Source organism: Neodiprion pinetum, chromosome 5 (genome assembly GCF_021155775.2).
Source record: "Neodiprion pinetum isolate iyNeoPine1 chromosome 5, iyNeoPine1.2, whole genome shotgun sequence".
NCBI classification, from domain to species: domain Eukaryota; kingdom Metazoa; phylum Arthropoda; class Insecta; order Hymenoptera; family Diprionidae; genus Neodiprion; species Neodiprion pinetum.
Genome location: NC_060236.1, coordinates 34,638,654 through 34,656,050, shown reverse-complemented (window position 1 = coordinate 34,656,050; position 17,397 = coordinate 34,638,654). Strand labels below are relative to the sequence as shown.

At 36.8% G+C, this 17,397-nt stretch overlaps 4 protein-coding genes across 10 annotated transcripts in view; 2 read left to right on the top strand and 2 right to left on the bottom strand.

Moving 5' to 3' along the window:
* Positions 1-1,466: 1,466 nt before the first annotated feature.
* Positions 1,467-4,382, bottom strand: LOC124218559 (integrator complex subunit 12). The gene is made up of 4 exons (XM_046625100.2): positions 3,106-4,382; positions 2,282-2,462; positions 1,680-2,048; positions 1,467-1,556 (listed from the first exon to the last, which is right to left on the bottom strand). The coding sequence occupies exons 2-4, from the start codon at positions 2,438-2,440 to the stop codon at positions 1,467-1,469; spliced, it is 618 nt and encodes a 205-aa protein (XP_046481056.1). The 5' UTR covers positions 2,441-2,462; positions 3,106-4,382.
* A 482-nt stretch (positions 4,383-4,864) lies between these two features.
* Positions 4,865-13,431, bottom strand: Naus (cortactin binding protein N-terminal like nausicaa). 2 transcript variants are annotated; one of them, XM_046625146.2, is made up of 8 exons: positions 12,583-13,431; positions 11,526-11,627; positions 11,201-11,425; positions 10,452-11,076; positions 10,263-10,358; positions 10,011-10,126; positions 7,891-8,295; positions 4,865-7,686 (listed from the first exon to the last, which is right to left on the bottom strand). In XM_046625146.2, exons 1-8 carry the CDS (start codon positions 12,775-12,777, stop codon positions 7,672-7,674), a joined length of 1,779 nt encoding a protein of 592 aa, XP_046481102.1. In that variant the 5' UTR covers positions 12,778-13,431; the 3' UTR covers positions 4,865-7,671. The 2 variants fall into 2 exon arrangements, with proteins under 2 accessions (XP_046481102.1, XP_046481101.1); XM_046625145.2 differs by having other exon boundaries at positions 4,865-8,295.
* Positions 13,432-13,666: 235 nt separating this feature from the next.
* On the top strand, positions 13,667-15,437 carry Arpc4 (Actin-related protein 2/3 complex, subunit 4). The gene is made up of 4 exons (XM_046625147.2): positions 13,667-13,951; positions 14,418-14,744; positions 14,827-14,997; positions 15,088-15,437. The coding sequence occupies exons 1-4, from the start codon at positions 13,949-13,951 to the stop codon at positions 15,091-15,093; spliced, it is 507 nt and encodes a 168-aa protein (XP_046481103.1). The 5' UTR covers positions 13,667-13,948; the 3' UTR covers positions 15,094-15,437.
* A 903-nt stretch (positions 15,438-16,340) lies between these two features.
* Positions 16,341-17,397, top strand: part of NfI (Nuclear factor I) — a 48,456-nt gene continuing 47,399 nt past the window's right edge. For 3 of the 6 annotated variants that reach the window (XM_046626984.2, XM_046626983.2, XM_046626982.2), the window contains exon 1: positions 16,344-17,373. In XM_046626984.2, coding sequence (XP_046482940.1) covers positions 17,293-17,373 — 81 coding nt within the window. In that variant the 5' untranslated portion in view covers positions 16,344-17,292. Of the gene's footprint in view, positions 17,374-17,397 lie in introns of all 6 variants that reach the window. The other 3 variants (XM_046626989.2, XM_046626985.2, XM_046626988.2) reach the window with 3 other exon arrangements.

Here is a 17,397-nt window from a genome sequence, read left to right as displayed (position 1 = left end):
ATTGATGATCGTCAAGAACAATATTATATATATTGGTATATATATATATATGTATATCGCGATCTAAAGTACGTTTTATACAATTGTGTCAGGCTGAGGTGCCTGAATAGGTTCTGATCGAATTGAAATTTTATACACGGTGATACACATGGCCATCCAAACCGAGGCGCACGTCTTTAATACTGCGAAATTATTCGAAATATTGGCGCATTGAAGACACGTGTCGTTAGTAGTGATAATATATTATACCTTACTGCAATATTTCTTTAATACATTTGCGGATTTTTTTTTTTTTCTTTTCGTCTTTTACAATTGTTTTTTTTTTTTTTTTCTACATATATTTTTATGAGACTGGCGAATCGTTTTTATATTTCGCAAATTTTTGACTGGAAATCGCGTCTTGGCAAGAGTTAACTCAGCGCGCACTGCCATGGCTCTCTATGCGCTTCTATAAACTATCGAATTGATCTAATTAGTATTGATTAGGTCCGTTATGTCTGTTTGATCTATAAGTATGAATTATTAACTAATGTGGTCCGGGAAGGCAGGGAGTTTGGGACATTGCTCAGCCCTGTACTTAAGTAATACACAAATCTCTCTATCTTATCCTTTCTTTCTATTTTGCGCCTTTTTTTGTCTCCAGGTTCTCCCCCCCCCCCCCCCCCCCCTCAGGCCACAAACATATGTATCTCTCTCTCTCTCTCTCTCTCTCTCTATGTATTGTATTTATTTATACCTATGAATGAGCTAGTACTGTAAGAACGTACGTCGTTAATAGTGCAGCTACATTTGACATTGTGTCATTAAGTTTATTATAATTGTGACGATTGCAAACATTGTCATGCTTGGAGTTTCGTCTTATGTGTATATTTTTATTTTTATTTTTTACTTTACTACATGTTATCCACACCGGCTAACGCTATCGTTATTCAAAGGAATCGGTTGAATTGCATTATTGGACAGTGATATTTTGCAGCAGCGTGTGTGAGCAACGTACGTGTTTACTCGAAAAGTGAAAAATAAAACACGTTACGCGCACACATAATAATCGGCTACGTAGTGGGTGGATCACAGATACGAACGGACGACAGACTCACCGAAGACAATTACTTTAGTGCGCGAATGCGTGCAAATAACCACAAGGAATTAAAATTTTTTGAAAGTACCCCAAGAGCATATTCCGGCTTCAATATATCCAATGTGATCACTTTGAAACTTTCATGTTAGTCCATCATCTCCGTTACAGTGTACTTTTTCAGCTTGTGTTATACGAGAAGAAACTAAAAAACAGACTAACATTTGTGTACGAAATGATGATTTTAACTTATTTATGATTGTAGCTGTTTAGATGAAAGAAAGGAAAAGATGAAACGATTCAGAAAACAATAACGCCAATTACAGCTTTGTTCATATTGATATAATATAAAGTAAAATTAAAAATTAAAATAAAAAGGTATATAGATACATTAATATAGGAATATGGAACCTGATGATTTTTTGTGATCTTTCGATTTTCCTTCGGCAATAGTTCGCGGCGAACTTCTGTCCTTTGACGCCTGAGATAGTTGAAGGAATAATTAAAATGAAAGTCAACCAAGCTTCCAAATACAATTAGAAGACCTGCCTCAAAATGAAAAAATGTCTGCGGGCATAAAATTTTCAAACAAAACCTTACCCACCTGTTGAGATTTTGAACAGCTCGAGCAATACCAAACTAGTCTCGGATCATCTATTTGAGTATCCAGAATGTGAGGCGTATGGCACTCCTGATGATAGAGAGAATGGCATTCTACACATTCCACAAGTCGGTTCCTTGCCCCTACATCCATTCCCTTGCAAATGACGCATGTTAAATCATCTTCTAGAATCTCTAGGGCGAAAGTGTCATCTGTCTGGATAATATCTGGGGGAGTGTCGTGCGAAGGTAGGTTGATGGGTGAACTGTTTTTACTCGATTTGCTCGAGTGCTTGGATGACGTGGTGGATCCTTTGCTCTTCTTGCTACTACCACTGCTGTGGTCACTAAGCACTGGCTCTTCCATTGTGTACTGAAAAATAAATGAATTCACAGCGATATTGCAATGGAACAAAGATTGATCCTTTAATTTTTGGGGAGAGGCAAAAATCGATAAGATTTCATATAGCATATTATTAAAATTGAAATGAAGCGATTAAACAATAATGTTGATACTATGCTGTTGAACAGTGCCTTTTCAATATCAAGAACAATTAACAAATTGAGACCTGGACTGGGAAAATAAAAATAATCTATTATTTGTACCTTTTTATGGAGAACATTGCAGAGCATTTTCGCTGGGCCATGTTTTTGTCTGATTGCGTCATCAAGAAGGGACCGAAGTTGTTCTGCTGAATCCTTGTTCGGCGAATGTAGGAGACGGAGTCCTTGCATGAATTGAGGGTCGAGATCCAACTGAGACATTATTATCGCAACACTGTTTCACCTGGGAAAAAATGTTAAAAAATAAAATATGCTGCGTGGTTATACTTCTATCTTACAAGGAAGACAATGTTTTTATCATATTGGGGATCCTTTCAAAAATAGAAGGCATCACAAGTGATCAAACAAAGGAGGGGTTCGAATAATTTTAATTCCTCATATTTGCTTAAATTTTCACTGAACAATTTGAAGTTTTTCTCCTGTTTTAGGAATGAGGGAGATGTGTTTTACATGGTGGAAAAATGATTTTGAATTCTGATATCGAGGGTATTTTATTTTTCTTTTCAAGCCAAGCTATTTTAGATACAATAGTTCACTTCGGTATTTAACAGACTTAAATAGAAACATGAGGTCATTCCCTACATAATATATTGTTTCTAATAATTACCGTCCTAACATTATACGACCATTGAAATCGATTTAAAACCTAAATAATATCTTTGCAAAAAAAATCGAGGAATGGATAGATAAGTACTATTGGATCAGTATTTTCTGTCTACTTCAGTTCTGTGCAGAATCAACGTGCCACTGCTATTGTGGCTATTGGCCCTGTGCAGTGCTGTTTAAGTACGTGCTTCACGCTGATGTGTGCGGAGCATGTATGGAACAACGCTATATAAACGTTGTAAAACACCGGCAGGCTATACCCAATACCATCGGATGCGGGGTAGAAGGACCACAGACCACTTGAGAAGACGGTACATGCATACTACTAACACGAGTTTTCCCACCCATTTCTCATGCTAGTCTCTTGTTTTGCGATTACTGAATATTCGTAGCGACATCTGGGGATCGTATCGGCGAGTTATCTGTTGTGCCGAGAGAGTTCGAAGCACTCGTTCGAGTTCAGTGATGTAATTGGTGCGTTCCAAAGTTTAAACCGATTGCGGTAACAATTTAAATATCGCAAATCACAATGCTTTCATTCTAGACCGATAAGTGTCCACGAAAGATATTCTGTTGTAATGATTCAAATATAAATGCGCGATGAACACGGCACGAGTGGATTAGGTTAGACCCAGGGAGTGGGGAACCTGGTCACAAATTTGAAAGTAGAAGGGTTTGGTCTACGTCTCTCCAGGAGGAAGGAGGTGCGGAGGTGTTCCTCTCTGAACTGAAATAGTAACTGATCGAAAATCGACCATTTAAAAATAATAACGGAAATTTAAACTACGGGGACATACCTGTTAAATTAACAATTACAACACTCGAAAAGCCAAGCAAATTTAAAAAGAGAGACGATAGAACGAGAACATTAAAAGTGCAATAAACAAATATAGTGCCTCGACAAAAAACCGTTATTAACAATACATCATAATTTCAACGATATACACTGATTTTAACAAGATACACCGTTTTAACTAAATACACCGGGAATGAATGATGAATGAATGAATTTTAAAATTAAGGACAGCTCATGTGTAGTCATATTTATAAATAAATTAAAATGGTCACTCTACTAATCATAGTTTGATAAAAGATTGTTAATATAGATTTCGCCTCATTGTTAAAATTCAAATATTATTATACTGTTCGAAAACTTGACATGAGAAGAAAATGACGAGAATCTAAGGGTAATCGTAGTGTAATACACCATGAGGGTAATTTGAAATTTGCAATATATAAAACCATTAATATTGCTCCATGATAAAACCTTAGAGCATGTTTGTAGCACGAAGTTGGTCTGTAGGCACGTCCATATGCCTAATGAATGTTTTTCTGTTGTGACGTCATATTTTCTTAGGTAGCGGCGGTCTGATTCGTACTGTAATCAACCCTACTGAAAATTATTCTGTGATAAATCACATAATGTTATGACCGAAAATCGGATGTGTTTTATGATGCAATTTAACATGTGAATACGATTTAATACGTATTTTTACATCTCATAGTAAATCGTGAAGTATAGATTATAACATAAAATACGTAAATCATATGAGAAATCATAGGTTTCGGTATATGATTTGTTGTGTATTTTATCTTATAATCTATACTTCGTGATTTATCGTATGATTTGTTATGTATTAATTCGTATTCACATGTTAAATTACATGATAAAATACATCCGAATTTCGGTCATAACGTGTTATGTGATTTATAACAAAATAATTTTTAACAGGGTGACGATATGGGCGTAATTACGAGCATCATATCTACACACAGATCTTTTATTTTACATTTTACGTTAAGTACAATTTTGTTGCTAGAAGAGAATAAGTTATGATCATTTTCATTTCGAGTACGCAGGGATATTTATACACGCGGTTAGACGGATAGCCGACGTATAAATAAATATGTAGCTTACATATTATATTAACAGCGTATCATCATTTTTGTTGTATTAAAAATATTGTACAGGTTGAAACTTAGGATTTTCGAAATGCTCAAACAGTTTCACGCTATGCAATAAGTATGGCTGCTGTACAATGTATATTATATTTATAAGTATTCCTTTTTTTTTTTTTTTTTTATGAAAGTCTTATCAGGATGATAACAATAGTATTATTGAAAAATTAACATTTCGGGGTATTGTGTTGACCATAGCATGATTGTGAAGCAGTCAGTCGTACGTTTTAAGGAAATTGTGTAAAGTAAATTATATGAAAATTTTGTGCTAAACTTTGTGTATGTCTAAAGTAAAGTCATTGTGATCGATGTTGTTGATGGTAATTGCAAATTACATCTTTTTTTGTTTCTTCTTTCACGTATCATCGTCATTATCATATTACTTGTTGCTACATCGATCAATACAACTACGTTTATATATTTTTCTTTATATATTTACATTCATATTCTCTCGCATGAAAACCTTTCTTGATTTTAATTTTCTTTACTGTAATCGCATGACACTGGAAAATGAACTACACGCATACATATTTAGGTAAATACATTTTTCTACACGACGCTCTTTGCAGGTGACGTTATTGTTGAACCACACACGAGTATCTTACTTCAGGGAATCACAATACTCTGGGTATGTATGTACACAACGTATACAAACTACAATTTTTATGTATACTTATACTGATTATACGGTATTCGCAAGTCAAGTATAAACTATGGCTAGGGTTTATCTACTAATTGAAATCCGTAAGCAAACTGATCCAAAAACCACAATTTTTCAATATACCGCGCCACGCATAGTTGGCAATAATATAAATAATATGGTAGAGTTAAAAAAATATTACAATCACAGATCTATTATAAATACTACCTAAATGTGTATAACTCAAGATAAGCGCAAATATTTATTTGTATATAGCGCTATAAAATATTATTATAGTATTATTTACAAGTTTATAAAACAAAGAAAAGTCTATCAGCTAATCGTTGACTTCTTAATCAGTTTGCTATAAATTATGTACAACAATTTTAAGAAAATCACAAATTGCAAGCATTTGTATGACGTTTAATCAATCGTTATTGAGAATTTCGAAACTGAAACTCGAAGGAAAGATATTTTCGAATAACATGAAGTAAATCTATTTCGCGGCTTCAAACAATGAAACGAAACTCAGATTAGATAGATTTTACGAATTACAATAATTCAGAACAATATATCTTGGGGAAAATATGTCTGGAAGACTCGTATGAGAAACAAAATTCAGTAACATCAGAATAGTTGCCTCTATAACGGTAAAGGTGGTCGTAACTTTTTTTTTTCTTTGTTGCCAAATAATATACGAATCGAAGCAAGAATTCCAGCTCAACTGAATCAGAAACATAAGTAATTGGTCATCGATGTCTCCTTTTTATCTTGTAGAAAAGTTTCCGTTTGAGACTTGACATCTTCAGCTAGTATTATTATCACTATTATTATTGTTGTTGTTGTTGTTATTATTATTATTATCATCATTATCATATTAGACTTAAGTTACTTGCTTTTTTCCTGAAGAAAATAGATCAACAAATAAATCAGCATTATCGATTTTCTGAGGCGAGTTGTAATTTTTCATACGCATACTTGGTAAGTACCTTAAGTTATAATTAATTAGAAAGCGCATTTATATATATTGTATAGGTATAACATATGATACGATAATAATGAATAAACGCAAGGTACCGATAATATCTGTGAAATTCTTTGTTCAGACATTGTAAAGAAAACCTCATCTCATTGTTAAAGAGACACGCCTACTCGCAATTCATCCATGTATATATGTATAGTGTATATACATAGGTGTATGTATCTGTTTAGTATAGGTAAACGTTTACATAGGACGTTACAAAAACCGATATCACAAAGGACTCACAGAACCAATAGAGATAATATAATTCAATTACACATTCCACGTTATCTGTGACATAGAATTTTGCAACGAGTCGTTTTACGTCCGACATAAACTAATCATTGCTCGGTTAGTTTATGAGAATTCATTCATTCTTGAAAATATTTTCACTCCTTGACTTAGCAAGCTGCCTTCAATTAACTAGTTATTTGTATACCTAGTACATGTAGGTAGTAACTTTTCTCGTAGCATCTGCATGTCGCATGAAATCTTTAGTTTTGTAAAAGTCAATCTCGCCGAGGCAGTGACAGTAGCTAATCCTGGCTCCAAATCTTTACGAGTATCCGGGTTTTATATACTGATCGTCGTATAGTACATATTACAATTCTCTTATCTTTCCTCGTCGAGAGTTCACCTATTATCATTATTATTATTATTTATTTATTTAGTTAAATTTAATCATGTAACACAGTCTACTCCAACAACAGAGAATTGAACTAAGAATCATCGGGCATTTACTCGGATTAATTTATCTAAAGAAGTATTGCGCCTGAAATAATACTAACGATTTAAAAGTATCGTCGGTTTTGAGTTTCAGGAGAAAATCTTGGGACATTAGCTAGTTTGACTAGCTAGTCTAATCTAACAATATACAAACTGTTTAATGCAATTGTTATAATAATAATGTTATTGGCAATAATTAAAATAAGTAACTGACGAATGTGTGCGACTCCTGAGACGAATTTTGTACATCCTAAATGAGTACCATCTCTCACACTCTTTCCCCGTAATTGTCTCGCATCGCTCTATTGAACTCTTATAAAATACTATTTACTATCTATATACATGTGTATCACAGTATATATGTGTATATATATACATATGTATATATACGATATTACTGTATATACATATGCATTTGCGTGACTGGAGACACTTTTTTTCTTCTTAGCGAGATAACGGATCTTCGTCCCGATTCTTATATCAGCGAGGAGTGCTCTGAAATTGAATAGAAGTAGAAGAAATATGAACTCGTCCACCAAGTATGAACTCGTTTTTGATAAATTATCTAAAATTTTACACTCTTTTCGTATCATTATGAGAGAAATGCTTCTATACGGTATTGATTTGAATTTTTATAACTTTCTATTTCTTTTCTACTTTACTTTAATCACGTCAACGTGGATTCGTAATAATACCGACCTCATCTTCTACCGCATGACTCGAGGAAGTGACAGTTTGATGCGAGGGCTGCGTGGAGGAGGTGGAGGTGGTGCTTGGGGACAGAACAGAGGCGGCTGACGTAGCTGGATGGGAAGTGTTTTGTTTGGCAAACTTTGAGGAGTCTTGAGGGAGCTGAGCTGTTTCTGTTCGCCTTAGGTATGCTGCTTCTTTCTTTGGCGGCACGACAGGTTTGTTGGGTGGTACTGGCGGTGGGACTCCTCGCGATATCGACGGCTTTTTAGCCAGGGGTAATCCGGGTATTTGAGGCGAACCTGTTGACCCGTGGTAAGGAAGCTTTGCACCGCTTTGTCCAACCGCTGCGTGCTTTGTGGCGTTCGTCGGACCTGCCGACGACACCGCGGCGATCGGCCGTTTTTCTAGTGCCTATGAAACCAATTAACGCACGCTTAGCAATCTTTCGCTTGACAAACCCGATATTTTTATCTTCAATTTGCGAAGTTAGAATGTAGAACCAAACCAAAGCGACCGGGAATTCAACGAAATCCAAGAAGGAGGAAGGGTAAAAAATAACAACAAACAGATCTGTTAATAAGTATGCGAGGACATCAATACAACAATCACTGTCTAGAGGAAGGAGGAGGGTTTTTAGTATTCCGAGTTATTCAACTGACGTATATAAAGTCAGAGTTTACAGTTTTTTACTGATGTGGAGAAATCACTGTAATAATTCAGAATCCACATTCAATTAATCGTGTGTTTAGAAAGCGGTATACATAGTTATAACTAGAAATAAGGTGTATGTAGGAATAATTCGGATTGAATTATGGATTACGGAAACATAATTAACAAAGACGCATTATAGATACGGTGCTTAAAGGAGGGTAAGCAGGTAGAAGATTTGAAATAAGGTTCTCAGTAGTGAGTTGCATAGAGCTTTTAATAAAGGAATAATAATCGTACATACCAAATAATAATCGTATTTCATTATGTACACAATGCAAAACAATAAGAATAAAATTTTGTGCTTAGATATGTAATATTCGTTTGTTAACTTAAAAATGCATTGTAGCGAGTATAGATTTGGATGACTTCAATTATAATTTTTTCTTTTTCTGTTTTAGTCAATCGAAATAATCTACTTCGTAAATTAAAGGAATCAATTAGAAAATTCGACAATTAAAACAAGAGCTTAAGCATATATATACTACATATGTATGTGTATAACGATAAATGAAAGAAAAGAAACAATACTGTTTAAATTCAATTTTTTGGGATCAATGTGTATTCACAGATACTAAGTAAACAAAAAAGCATGTGAGAGGAAAAAATAAATATATGTATAACGTATCGTAATCACTAACGAGCTATGACTAGAATTAAATATGGTAGTGTTTGGCAACAGTATTATGTATGTGTTTTAATCACGTAGGTGCGTTATTTTTGCATGCTGCGTTAAAGGAGAATTCAGATTTATACCTAACATGAGTCAAATTCTAACGCATTGTCAATTATTCAATATGTATACATATACATTACACGTATATATGTACATATTATTATTATTATTACTATTATCAAAAAATAATAATTACGTAAAAGTATACTTCGTATGTAAAATTGATAGAAAAAAAAAAGTTCAACGACGATTCTTCTTAACGAAGTCAGTTGATATTGCGAAAATGAACGTGCCTGTTCTTCATTCATCTTTGATAACAACTATAAATTCTATAGTTTATTGTTCATCAAATTTTAATAATTCTTTCATGCTTTTTCTCTCTATTTCAAAAGCTGCGAGCCTATTTGCTTTGAAGAATGTAATCCCGTAAAAATGATCTAGGAAACTTGGATAAAAATTGTACCTTCAAGACACTTGACACTTATATTATATACATGAAATAGCGAGTTTTAATTATTTTACGAACAGCAAGTTATTGGAAGAGCATGTTAACAAAAAGGTAAGACTTTTTTTTTGTTGTTTTCAACACCCAGTACCACAAGCTGTGGTATCCAGTGGCTAATTGATTAAGAACGGGATGATTATTGTCATAGTTTCAGACATTCATCTTCTTCAGGTGTAAATAGGCTTAGCGCTAATACTAAATGAGAGTAGAATGTGTTGGGAAGTGTAGTTGGATTACCTGTGGCTCCGTTGGCATGGAAGTCTCACCAGTTCCTGTTGATGGTGGTGGTGGTGCAGTATAAGCGACGTTCCTCAAAGCTTGCCCTGGCGTCACAGATCGAGCAAATCCCGTTGCTGCAACAAGTAAACCATGGTAAAGTAAAAATTGTTAATCCCATTCCACGCTCGACCGATACTTCCTTCTTTTAACAATCCAGGAAGAGATTAAATCGAAGTTGAAAAGCGTAGATTTGGAAAGTTTGAAACTTACTGGGTCCGCTTACTGGAACGCTAGATACGGTAGCTGTTGGCTGAACGACTTTACTGCTCACCATAGGTGTTCCTGTTCCCAGAACTGTGCCTTTCACTTGGCAGAAAAAAGGTATGAGAATAAAAATTAAGTATTGAACCATGATGGTGTGCAAAATTGCTTTTTCGCAAACACGACGTTTATACTTACGCGTTTGCGGGGCAGTCGCAGTCCTCATGGTTGGCATTGTGGCTAAATTAGCAGGTTTCGCGGGTGGAGGTGGTGGGGCCACACCGACTACCCTAGCGGGTCCGGTTCGACTCTGAGTGTCCTTCCACGTCTCCATTTCAGCTTTCAGTTTTTCTATTTCTACCTCGAGCTCTTTGGCCCGTTTCTCTTCTTTGATTATTGCTTGCCTGTACTGTTGCCTCTCCATGTCAAACTGCGCCAGTTGCTTTTCAAGCTCGGCCTCCATCTGCAAAGACTTTTTGCTTTCCTCTTCCAGCCCCTCGGCCATGGAATCTATCCGCACCTTTTCCTCGCTCAAAATCTGGGCCAGATCCTCGGACCTCTTGCGTTCCTCTATGTACTTCATTATTATCTTCTTTCTCTCTGCTAACAGAAGCAAGACGATTTGCTTTTGCCGATTCTTCTCCTCTTCCAGTGTATCGTTGGCTTTTTTAAGCTCAAGCTCGATTCGTTTTTTCTCCTGTTTCTCAAGCTCGAGCTCCTTTTTAAGTCGTGTTCTCTCCTTTTCAAGACCGTACGTTATGTCGTCACCTTGAGCCGTGTCGTGCTCGTGTTTTCGCTTCTCTTCTTCCAACTCCTTGATCACCTGAAAAATCCAATGAAATTGCCTTGTTTGAATCTCAGTACTGGCTTACTTTGGTGGTTCTTGTCTTCCTTTTTTTTTTTTTAACACGTTAAATTTTGATAAATTCAATCAAATTTACACTTGCCGCTCTATGCCTTATCTCTGCATCCTTGAGAACTTTTGCCATACGACACTGCGTCCGTCTTTGCTGCATTACCAATGCTTCCAGACTTGCGACTTGTTGATCAACTTGCTTCTTATCCGCGACTATCACACCACCCAAAACGGCGTCATCCCTTGCCAAAGCAGCCTGAGCATCGTTTGTGCCGCAGAGGTAACGCGAGTTCAACAGATGCTTCATTTTCTCTGACTGAAATTGAAAATTTTTCACGTTTCCTCATTCTTTTAGATTCTTCAGAGCTAAGTAATCTATCATCACTATATTGATGTTTAGGATATTATAGAGTTACTTTTAAAGCTGCTATGACGATGTCTCGTGCTTGCAATTCTCCTTCCAAGTATCCGAGAAGTTTTAGCAGATCTTTTTTCTTCAGTTTCATCTTAGGGTTACGCTGTAAAGACATATATATGTGATTTTTTAGTTAACTTTAGCTGCATTTTCTGCGAGTTTTATAGATTGAAAATAATAGAGTACGAACAAAGATTTGAAAATTTACGGACAAATAAATGGAATATGTAGTTTTTTTTTTTGGATTTCTGATAATGATAATAATAATAACAATACTGATCAAGTAATTTACATATTTGAAACAAAAATTGTGAAACCTTCGTTTGGTTTTTTTCCCTCAGATTCTGTATTTATTTGAATAATAAGTATGAGACGAACAAAAAAATACCTCTTATCTAATCTTCACACTCGTATAAAAATCAGATAAAGTATGAAAGATTGAGTAAACTGCGCATGAAATATATTCAAATGTTTTAGATAAATACGAATTGCAAAGTAGAAACAATCACAACTGATCATCAATTTGGATAACAATTTCTAAGAAATTCGACGTGTACAAGATATTAAAATTTTCGCCAAATATCTATTATTAATAAGGAATTTAATTATTCAGTTAGTTAATAATTACATTTAATCTGACATGGATGATTCGTGCTACGGAATGTTTTTTATCACCAGATATATGGTGTGATAAAGAACTATTGGGAACAGACAATTGATTGGGAAAATGAAAAATTTAGTTTATAAAAACAGACAAGACCCAAGTCTTAGATTAAAAAGAAAGAAGCTGAAGAACACAATGGTTGTTATAAATTTTACAACGAAGAACAAACTGCACTGCATTATCTAACTGGGATTACCAATCTGGTAAGCGAACCAAGAAGAATTCCTAAAAAAGATTAACCAGAGAATTCCAGAAGCTGCACAATCTCGGTCATTGTACTTCCTGCGCAAAACCCCCACAGTTATGTCATATCCAAGATGAAAATACAAAATTACAGATTAACTCAGCCAACGATAAGTTTCTTCTGCTTGTAATAAATTAACAGAGGGTATACCTTAAGGGTGTTCGATGAACTCTTGTCAATTGGTTCAAAATTATTTGTCTGCTGCTGAGGCTGTTGTTGCTGTTGCTGTTGCTGCATGGTTTCCTGGGTGGGTTGAGACGATTTTGGAGCGGATATATCGGGTGATGCGGATTGTCCGTTAGCGGGCGGATTTACGTTGACAGAATTTTGACTTTGCGATGCCATCTTGGGTTTTCGTTGTCAAATAAACGCGTGGTGCGGTGATATGAGGTTAACGCGATGTTTTTATTTTAACTCTTTTTTAACGTCTGACTGTGATAGATCAGCAGAATGCCTCTGACGGCAGTTGTTTCGGCAGTTTAAAAAGCGGCGAAAAACGGCTGCGTGCCGTTCCTTTCTACACCAGTTAAAGACAAAAGACAATCTCGCGTTATTTGCCGGCTACGGCGGGCGGGATGCGTGTCAAATGCTAGTCGGTAGTTGGTTTTAATTTAGAAGAAATCGAGCAGACGTCCTCTAATCCGAGGGCAACGCAGCCCCGAGCCAACGGGCAAATACTCCGAGCATATCATCCCGGCTCCGCGCGATAAACTCGGGGTCACGTTTTAACACCCGTCCGATACTCTCTTACTCGACGACCGGGCCGTTTTCGAGGTACAAATCAATCTCCTCCGATCCCGGGACCACGGAGTTGGTGAGTACAATATAATAACCGAGGGGAGAATCAAGAATCTCTACCTTCGGTGACAAATCAACCGACAACCACAAAGCAAACGATATTTGCGATTATCGAGCTGCCACCGTGAATCTTCATGGAATCAACCTATCGCTTCCGGCGGTGGAAAACGACTCATCGATTCCCCGTATCAGCACTTGATGTGAAACAACGTATTTCAAGTCCTTTCAACCGTTGAATTTTTATATGCATAGAACGCCTACCTACTTATGTAGGACGGGTTTGCTGGCGAAGGACACGGGGAAAATTGCAGTTTTCTGTCGTTATTGACTCGTGTGCATCGGAATTTTACACGATCGTCGGTAATGCAGAAACGTCAAGTTATCTCCGGGCCCACCGAATTTGGGACGCACCCATTTTTTATATTCAACCCAAGTTTGGCGGAGCAGTCGAATTGTTTAGTACTACAGCCGCCAATAGATGGTGATGCAGAGGCGTGTCTCAAATCTGTCACAGCCAATGGTCAAGAACGTCAAGAACCTATCCTCTCAACCCAACCCTTCAAGTTTGGGAATGTGTCATTTGCTTTGGGTTGAGTGAATTATTAGTAGCGGGATTGTAGGACCTGAAAGTGAGAAGTTGACTACAGAAAGCTTGACCGAAAATTGAAAACAGACCAGAAATAAACGTGCTCAGATAAGGATAATATACAGATAAACAATGGTAAGTAGTTCATGTTTGTCTTGCCTCAAAGTTTAGGTTATGGTTACCTTTGCTTTCCACCTCTTTCCCTTATCTTCTACACCGGATGTGATCTCGGCTTGATAACAAATAAGCTGGAACGAACGCTTTCACATTTATATTAAAATAACGACAATACAGTACTCCTGTTTATTTCTGGAATCCCTAGACCAAAATTGTTTAGACCTACACCTACTTCGTATGAAAATCCATTCAATATCGGAATGTTGAATAATGTTTTTTGTGAATGATATTTAATAAAACCAACACAGAGATTGATCATTTGAATTTGATATCTAACTTATCCTTATACCGATATAAAATTTTTGATACCAATAGTTCCGGGTTCTCGATTAGACTTCCTGTTTTTCCTCTCCAAACATTTATTAGTTTAGCTGCAGAGTGATATACATGTTCAAATATCTTTATTAATGATGCATTTTTACAGTCGGCAACATTGAAGCCTTATCTAACAGCAGTGCGACGTACACTGACAGCAGCGATGTGTTTGGAAAACTTTTCCTCCCAGGATGTAGAGCGTCACAATAAGCCAGAGGTGGAGGTGATGTCGAGTAAAGAGCTTCTCCTGACCCCAGTGATGATAAGCAGAAACGACAAAGAAAGGGTGCTGATTGAATCCAGCATCAATAGTGTCAGAGTTAGCATATCTGTCAAACAGGCTGATGAGATTGAAAAGATATTATGCCACAAATTTATGAGGTTTATGATGATGCGTGCTGAGAATTTTGTTATACTTAGGAGGAAACCAATAGATGTAAGTTGCTTACTTTGACCAAGACCTCCTTTCCAATACTCCAGCAACTGGACCACAATTGTTGTCACATTCTCACTTCCAGGGGTACGATATCAGTTTTCTAATCACAAACTTCCACACTGAACAAATGTTCAAGCACAAGCTCGTTGACTTTGTTATTCATTTCATGGAAGAAATAGACAAGGAAATCAGCGAAATGAAACTATCTGTGAACGCGAGAGCTCGAATCTGTGCAGAGGAATTTTTAAAAAGGGTTAGTATTCAGCATTCATTGTCAGTTGTGTTTATTCTTTGGAATAATACTCTTAAATAAAGTAAACTTTCATTTATTATCCGTTTTTAGTTTTAGCCTGTTCACAAAGCTACAAGATCATAGCCGAAGGAAAATCGGGATGTCACTATAGGACTTGTAAGCTATATTGAATCGCTCAAATGTTGATAAAAAAAAAACCCTGTGACCCCTGGTTAATCGGTAATTTGTATTTAAAAGCCGTTCCACCAATGAGTCATCCATGTGATGACGTGATGTCAATCGAATTTTTTTTACCTGCTGCCATTCCGGCCTTACGTCACTTATCAGTGCGTATTCTTTTAGAAAAAAAATATATAATACTGTAACAATCGATGAATAATAATTATAATAGTGCTAGTAATAATAATAATAATAATAATAATAATAACAGTAATGATTAACTACGATCTGTCGAGTGTCTTTCAATTCCTTCTTACCTGTTTGGGTGAAAATGACTATGTGCGTATAAAGTACAGTTTTTTGACGAATAGCTCGTGGACAATGTGTGAATTCGTTTGAAAATAATTTTATTCGAAAAAGACCATTCGTAAAATGGCAGGTAGGAATGTTTTACGGGAGTGCTAATTTTTTTTAAGAATATGGAAAATTATGAGTGAATTTCTAATACAGTAAGACGTGTAACAGTAATTTCCGTTTGAAAATAGCGCGCGGTGGCTTTTATCGACTGCAGTTGAGTTTTTTTCGATGAGTACAGAATCTTTTATATCCGTGGCGACCTATTTTTTTTGATAATCCCTTCAAATTATTTATGATGTTGGTGAATTGCCGAAAAAAGACGAAATTTACGGAATGTTCGTGAACTTTTTTCACCTCGAACGGCTATTCTACCAAATTATCGGACGTCGCTCTGCTTACCAATCGAATTACAAATACAATAAGCATTCGAGATTTCGACCGTCACGAAAAAAAAAGTATTAACATGAATTCAAAAGGATTACAATACCTCAACTCTCGGTTAGATACTAAGAAAGAAAAAAATTTCAGTCGATTTTCAGCGGGAAAAAAAGAAGAATTATCCTCGGTGGGTAAATAAAAGAGAGGAGGCGCGAGTGAAAGACAGAAAAAAAACGATAGAGAGGCGCGATTCGCGCGCATCTAACCCCGTTTGCTCGGTAATAACGGGGAGTCCCCCCCCTTCTGGGCTGAAAGACAAGCAGAGCAATGCGCGAGAGGGCGGAAGGGAGAGAGAGAGGAGAGCGAAGCTCGGCGTTGCGGCGCGGCGCGAGTCGCGACTCTTCGGGTGTTCAGAGCTTGCGCTTTTCAAACGTCGTGCCCCTCGACCCCCTGCAAACGCACGCCGACGCAAGCGGTAAGCGGCAAGGCTTGACTATATTCTCATCTCGTAGCTGGTGGTGTTCCACTAGTTTGGGACTGCGTCTTCCGCACGGTAACGAGGGTGTACGACGCCTCGTAAGCATCGGCTGCGGGTCGGTCTGATAGTTGAGTTTATTTATTTGTTTATTTATTATTTATACACTCATTTTGAACATCTCTTATACATTCTCCCCGAGTGTGGTGTGTGTTTGGGTAGGATGCTTGTGCGTGGGTGCGGTGTTGCACCACCCAACAATTACCAGCACCACCACCATAACAACGAAGATAATAATAATAACAACAACAACAATAATAGTAGTAACGATAATAAGTACGAGAGCGGCAGCGTGACCAGTGCGACGCCGAATATCAAAAACGAGAACAAAAGGAGCAGGAGCAAGAAGAATCCCAGACTGACCGACGACAGTGCAGGGAAGATAGAGCAGAATATTATCGAGAGGTTTTACCTTTCTACGTCGATCTGCAGGGATTGCCTGCACGAGATATTTTCCTCAAACAGCCGAAGAGCAGATCAGCGAAGAGCCAGCAAATTATTTGTACTTATTACGAAACGACGGTTAATTGTGGTGTTGGTGGTGTTTGTTCTCGTTGATATCCCCGGAGAGGTTGATGCTCTATCTTCGAGTTCTGTGCGGCGGGAAATAATAATATTAGTAGTAGGATATTTTTTTACTATTTTCTTCCTTAGTACATTTTAATACGGTTTTTTAACCAACCGCCAATATTTACGAGTGCCTAGATAACCGTTGTGGCGGTAATAACAGAAACATCTTCAGTGATAATAACTCATTACCGCCAACAATTTTACCAAATAATCAACATCATTGTAATTATCGTCAAAACTATTACCCCGAAACGCAACATCAACAATCCGGATTGACATCGTCTACACATCTCCTCATGTTCATCCCGGATACTCTAAGGAGCTGTATGGTGGAACCGGATGTGTCGACATATCTTCAGGCTCCTTCTGTAGGACAGGTGCTTATAGATATCAATAATAGA

Excerpts from the sequence above, each read along its gene's own strand:
- LOC124218559 (XM_046625100.2), bottom strand. The coding sequence starts at position 2,440 with ATGTCTCAGTTGGATCTCGACCCTCAATTCATGCAAGGACTCCGTCTC. Across the intron at positions 2,049-2,281 it reads GCAATGTTCTCCATAAAAAG|TACACAATGGAAGAGCCAGT; the intron begins GTACAAATAATA and ends TTTATTTTTCAG. Across the intron at positions 1,557-1,679 it reads GCTGTTCAAAATCTCAACAG|GCGTCAAAGGACAGAAGTTC; the intron begins GTGGGTAAGGTT and ends CAACTATCTCAG.
- Naus (XM_046625145.2), bottom strand. The coding sequence starts at position 12,777 with ATGGCATCGCAAAGTCAAAATTCTGTCAACGTAAATCCGCCCGCTAAC. Across the intron at positions 11,628-12,582 it reads GTTCATCGAACACCCTTAAG|CGTAACCCTAAGATGAAACT; the intron begins GTATACCCTCTG and ends ATGTCTTTACAG. Across the intron at positions 10,359-10,451 it reads TGCGACTGCCCCGCAAACGC|TGAAAGGCACAGTTCTGGGA; the intron begins GTAAGTATAAAC and ends TTTTCTGCCAAG.
- Arpc4 (XM_046625147.2), top strand. Across the intron at positions 14,745-14,826 it reads TTAGGAGGAAACCAATAGAT|GGGTACGATATCAGTTTTCT; the intron begins GTAAGTTGCTTA and ends TCTCACTTCCAG.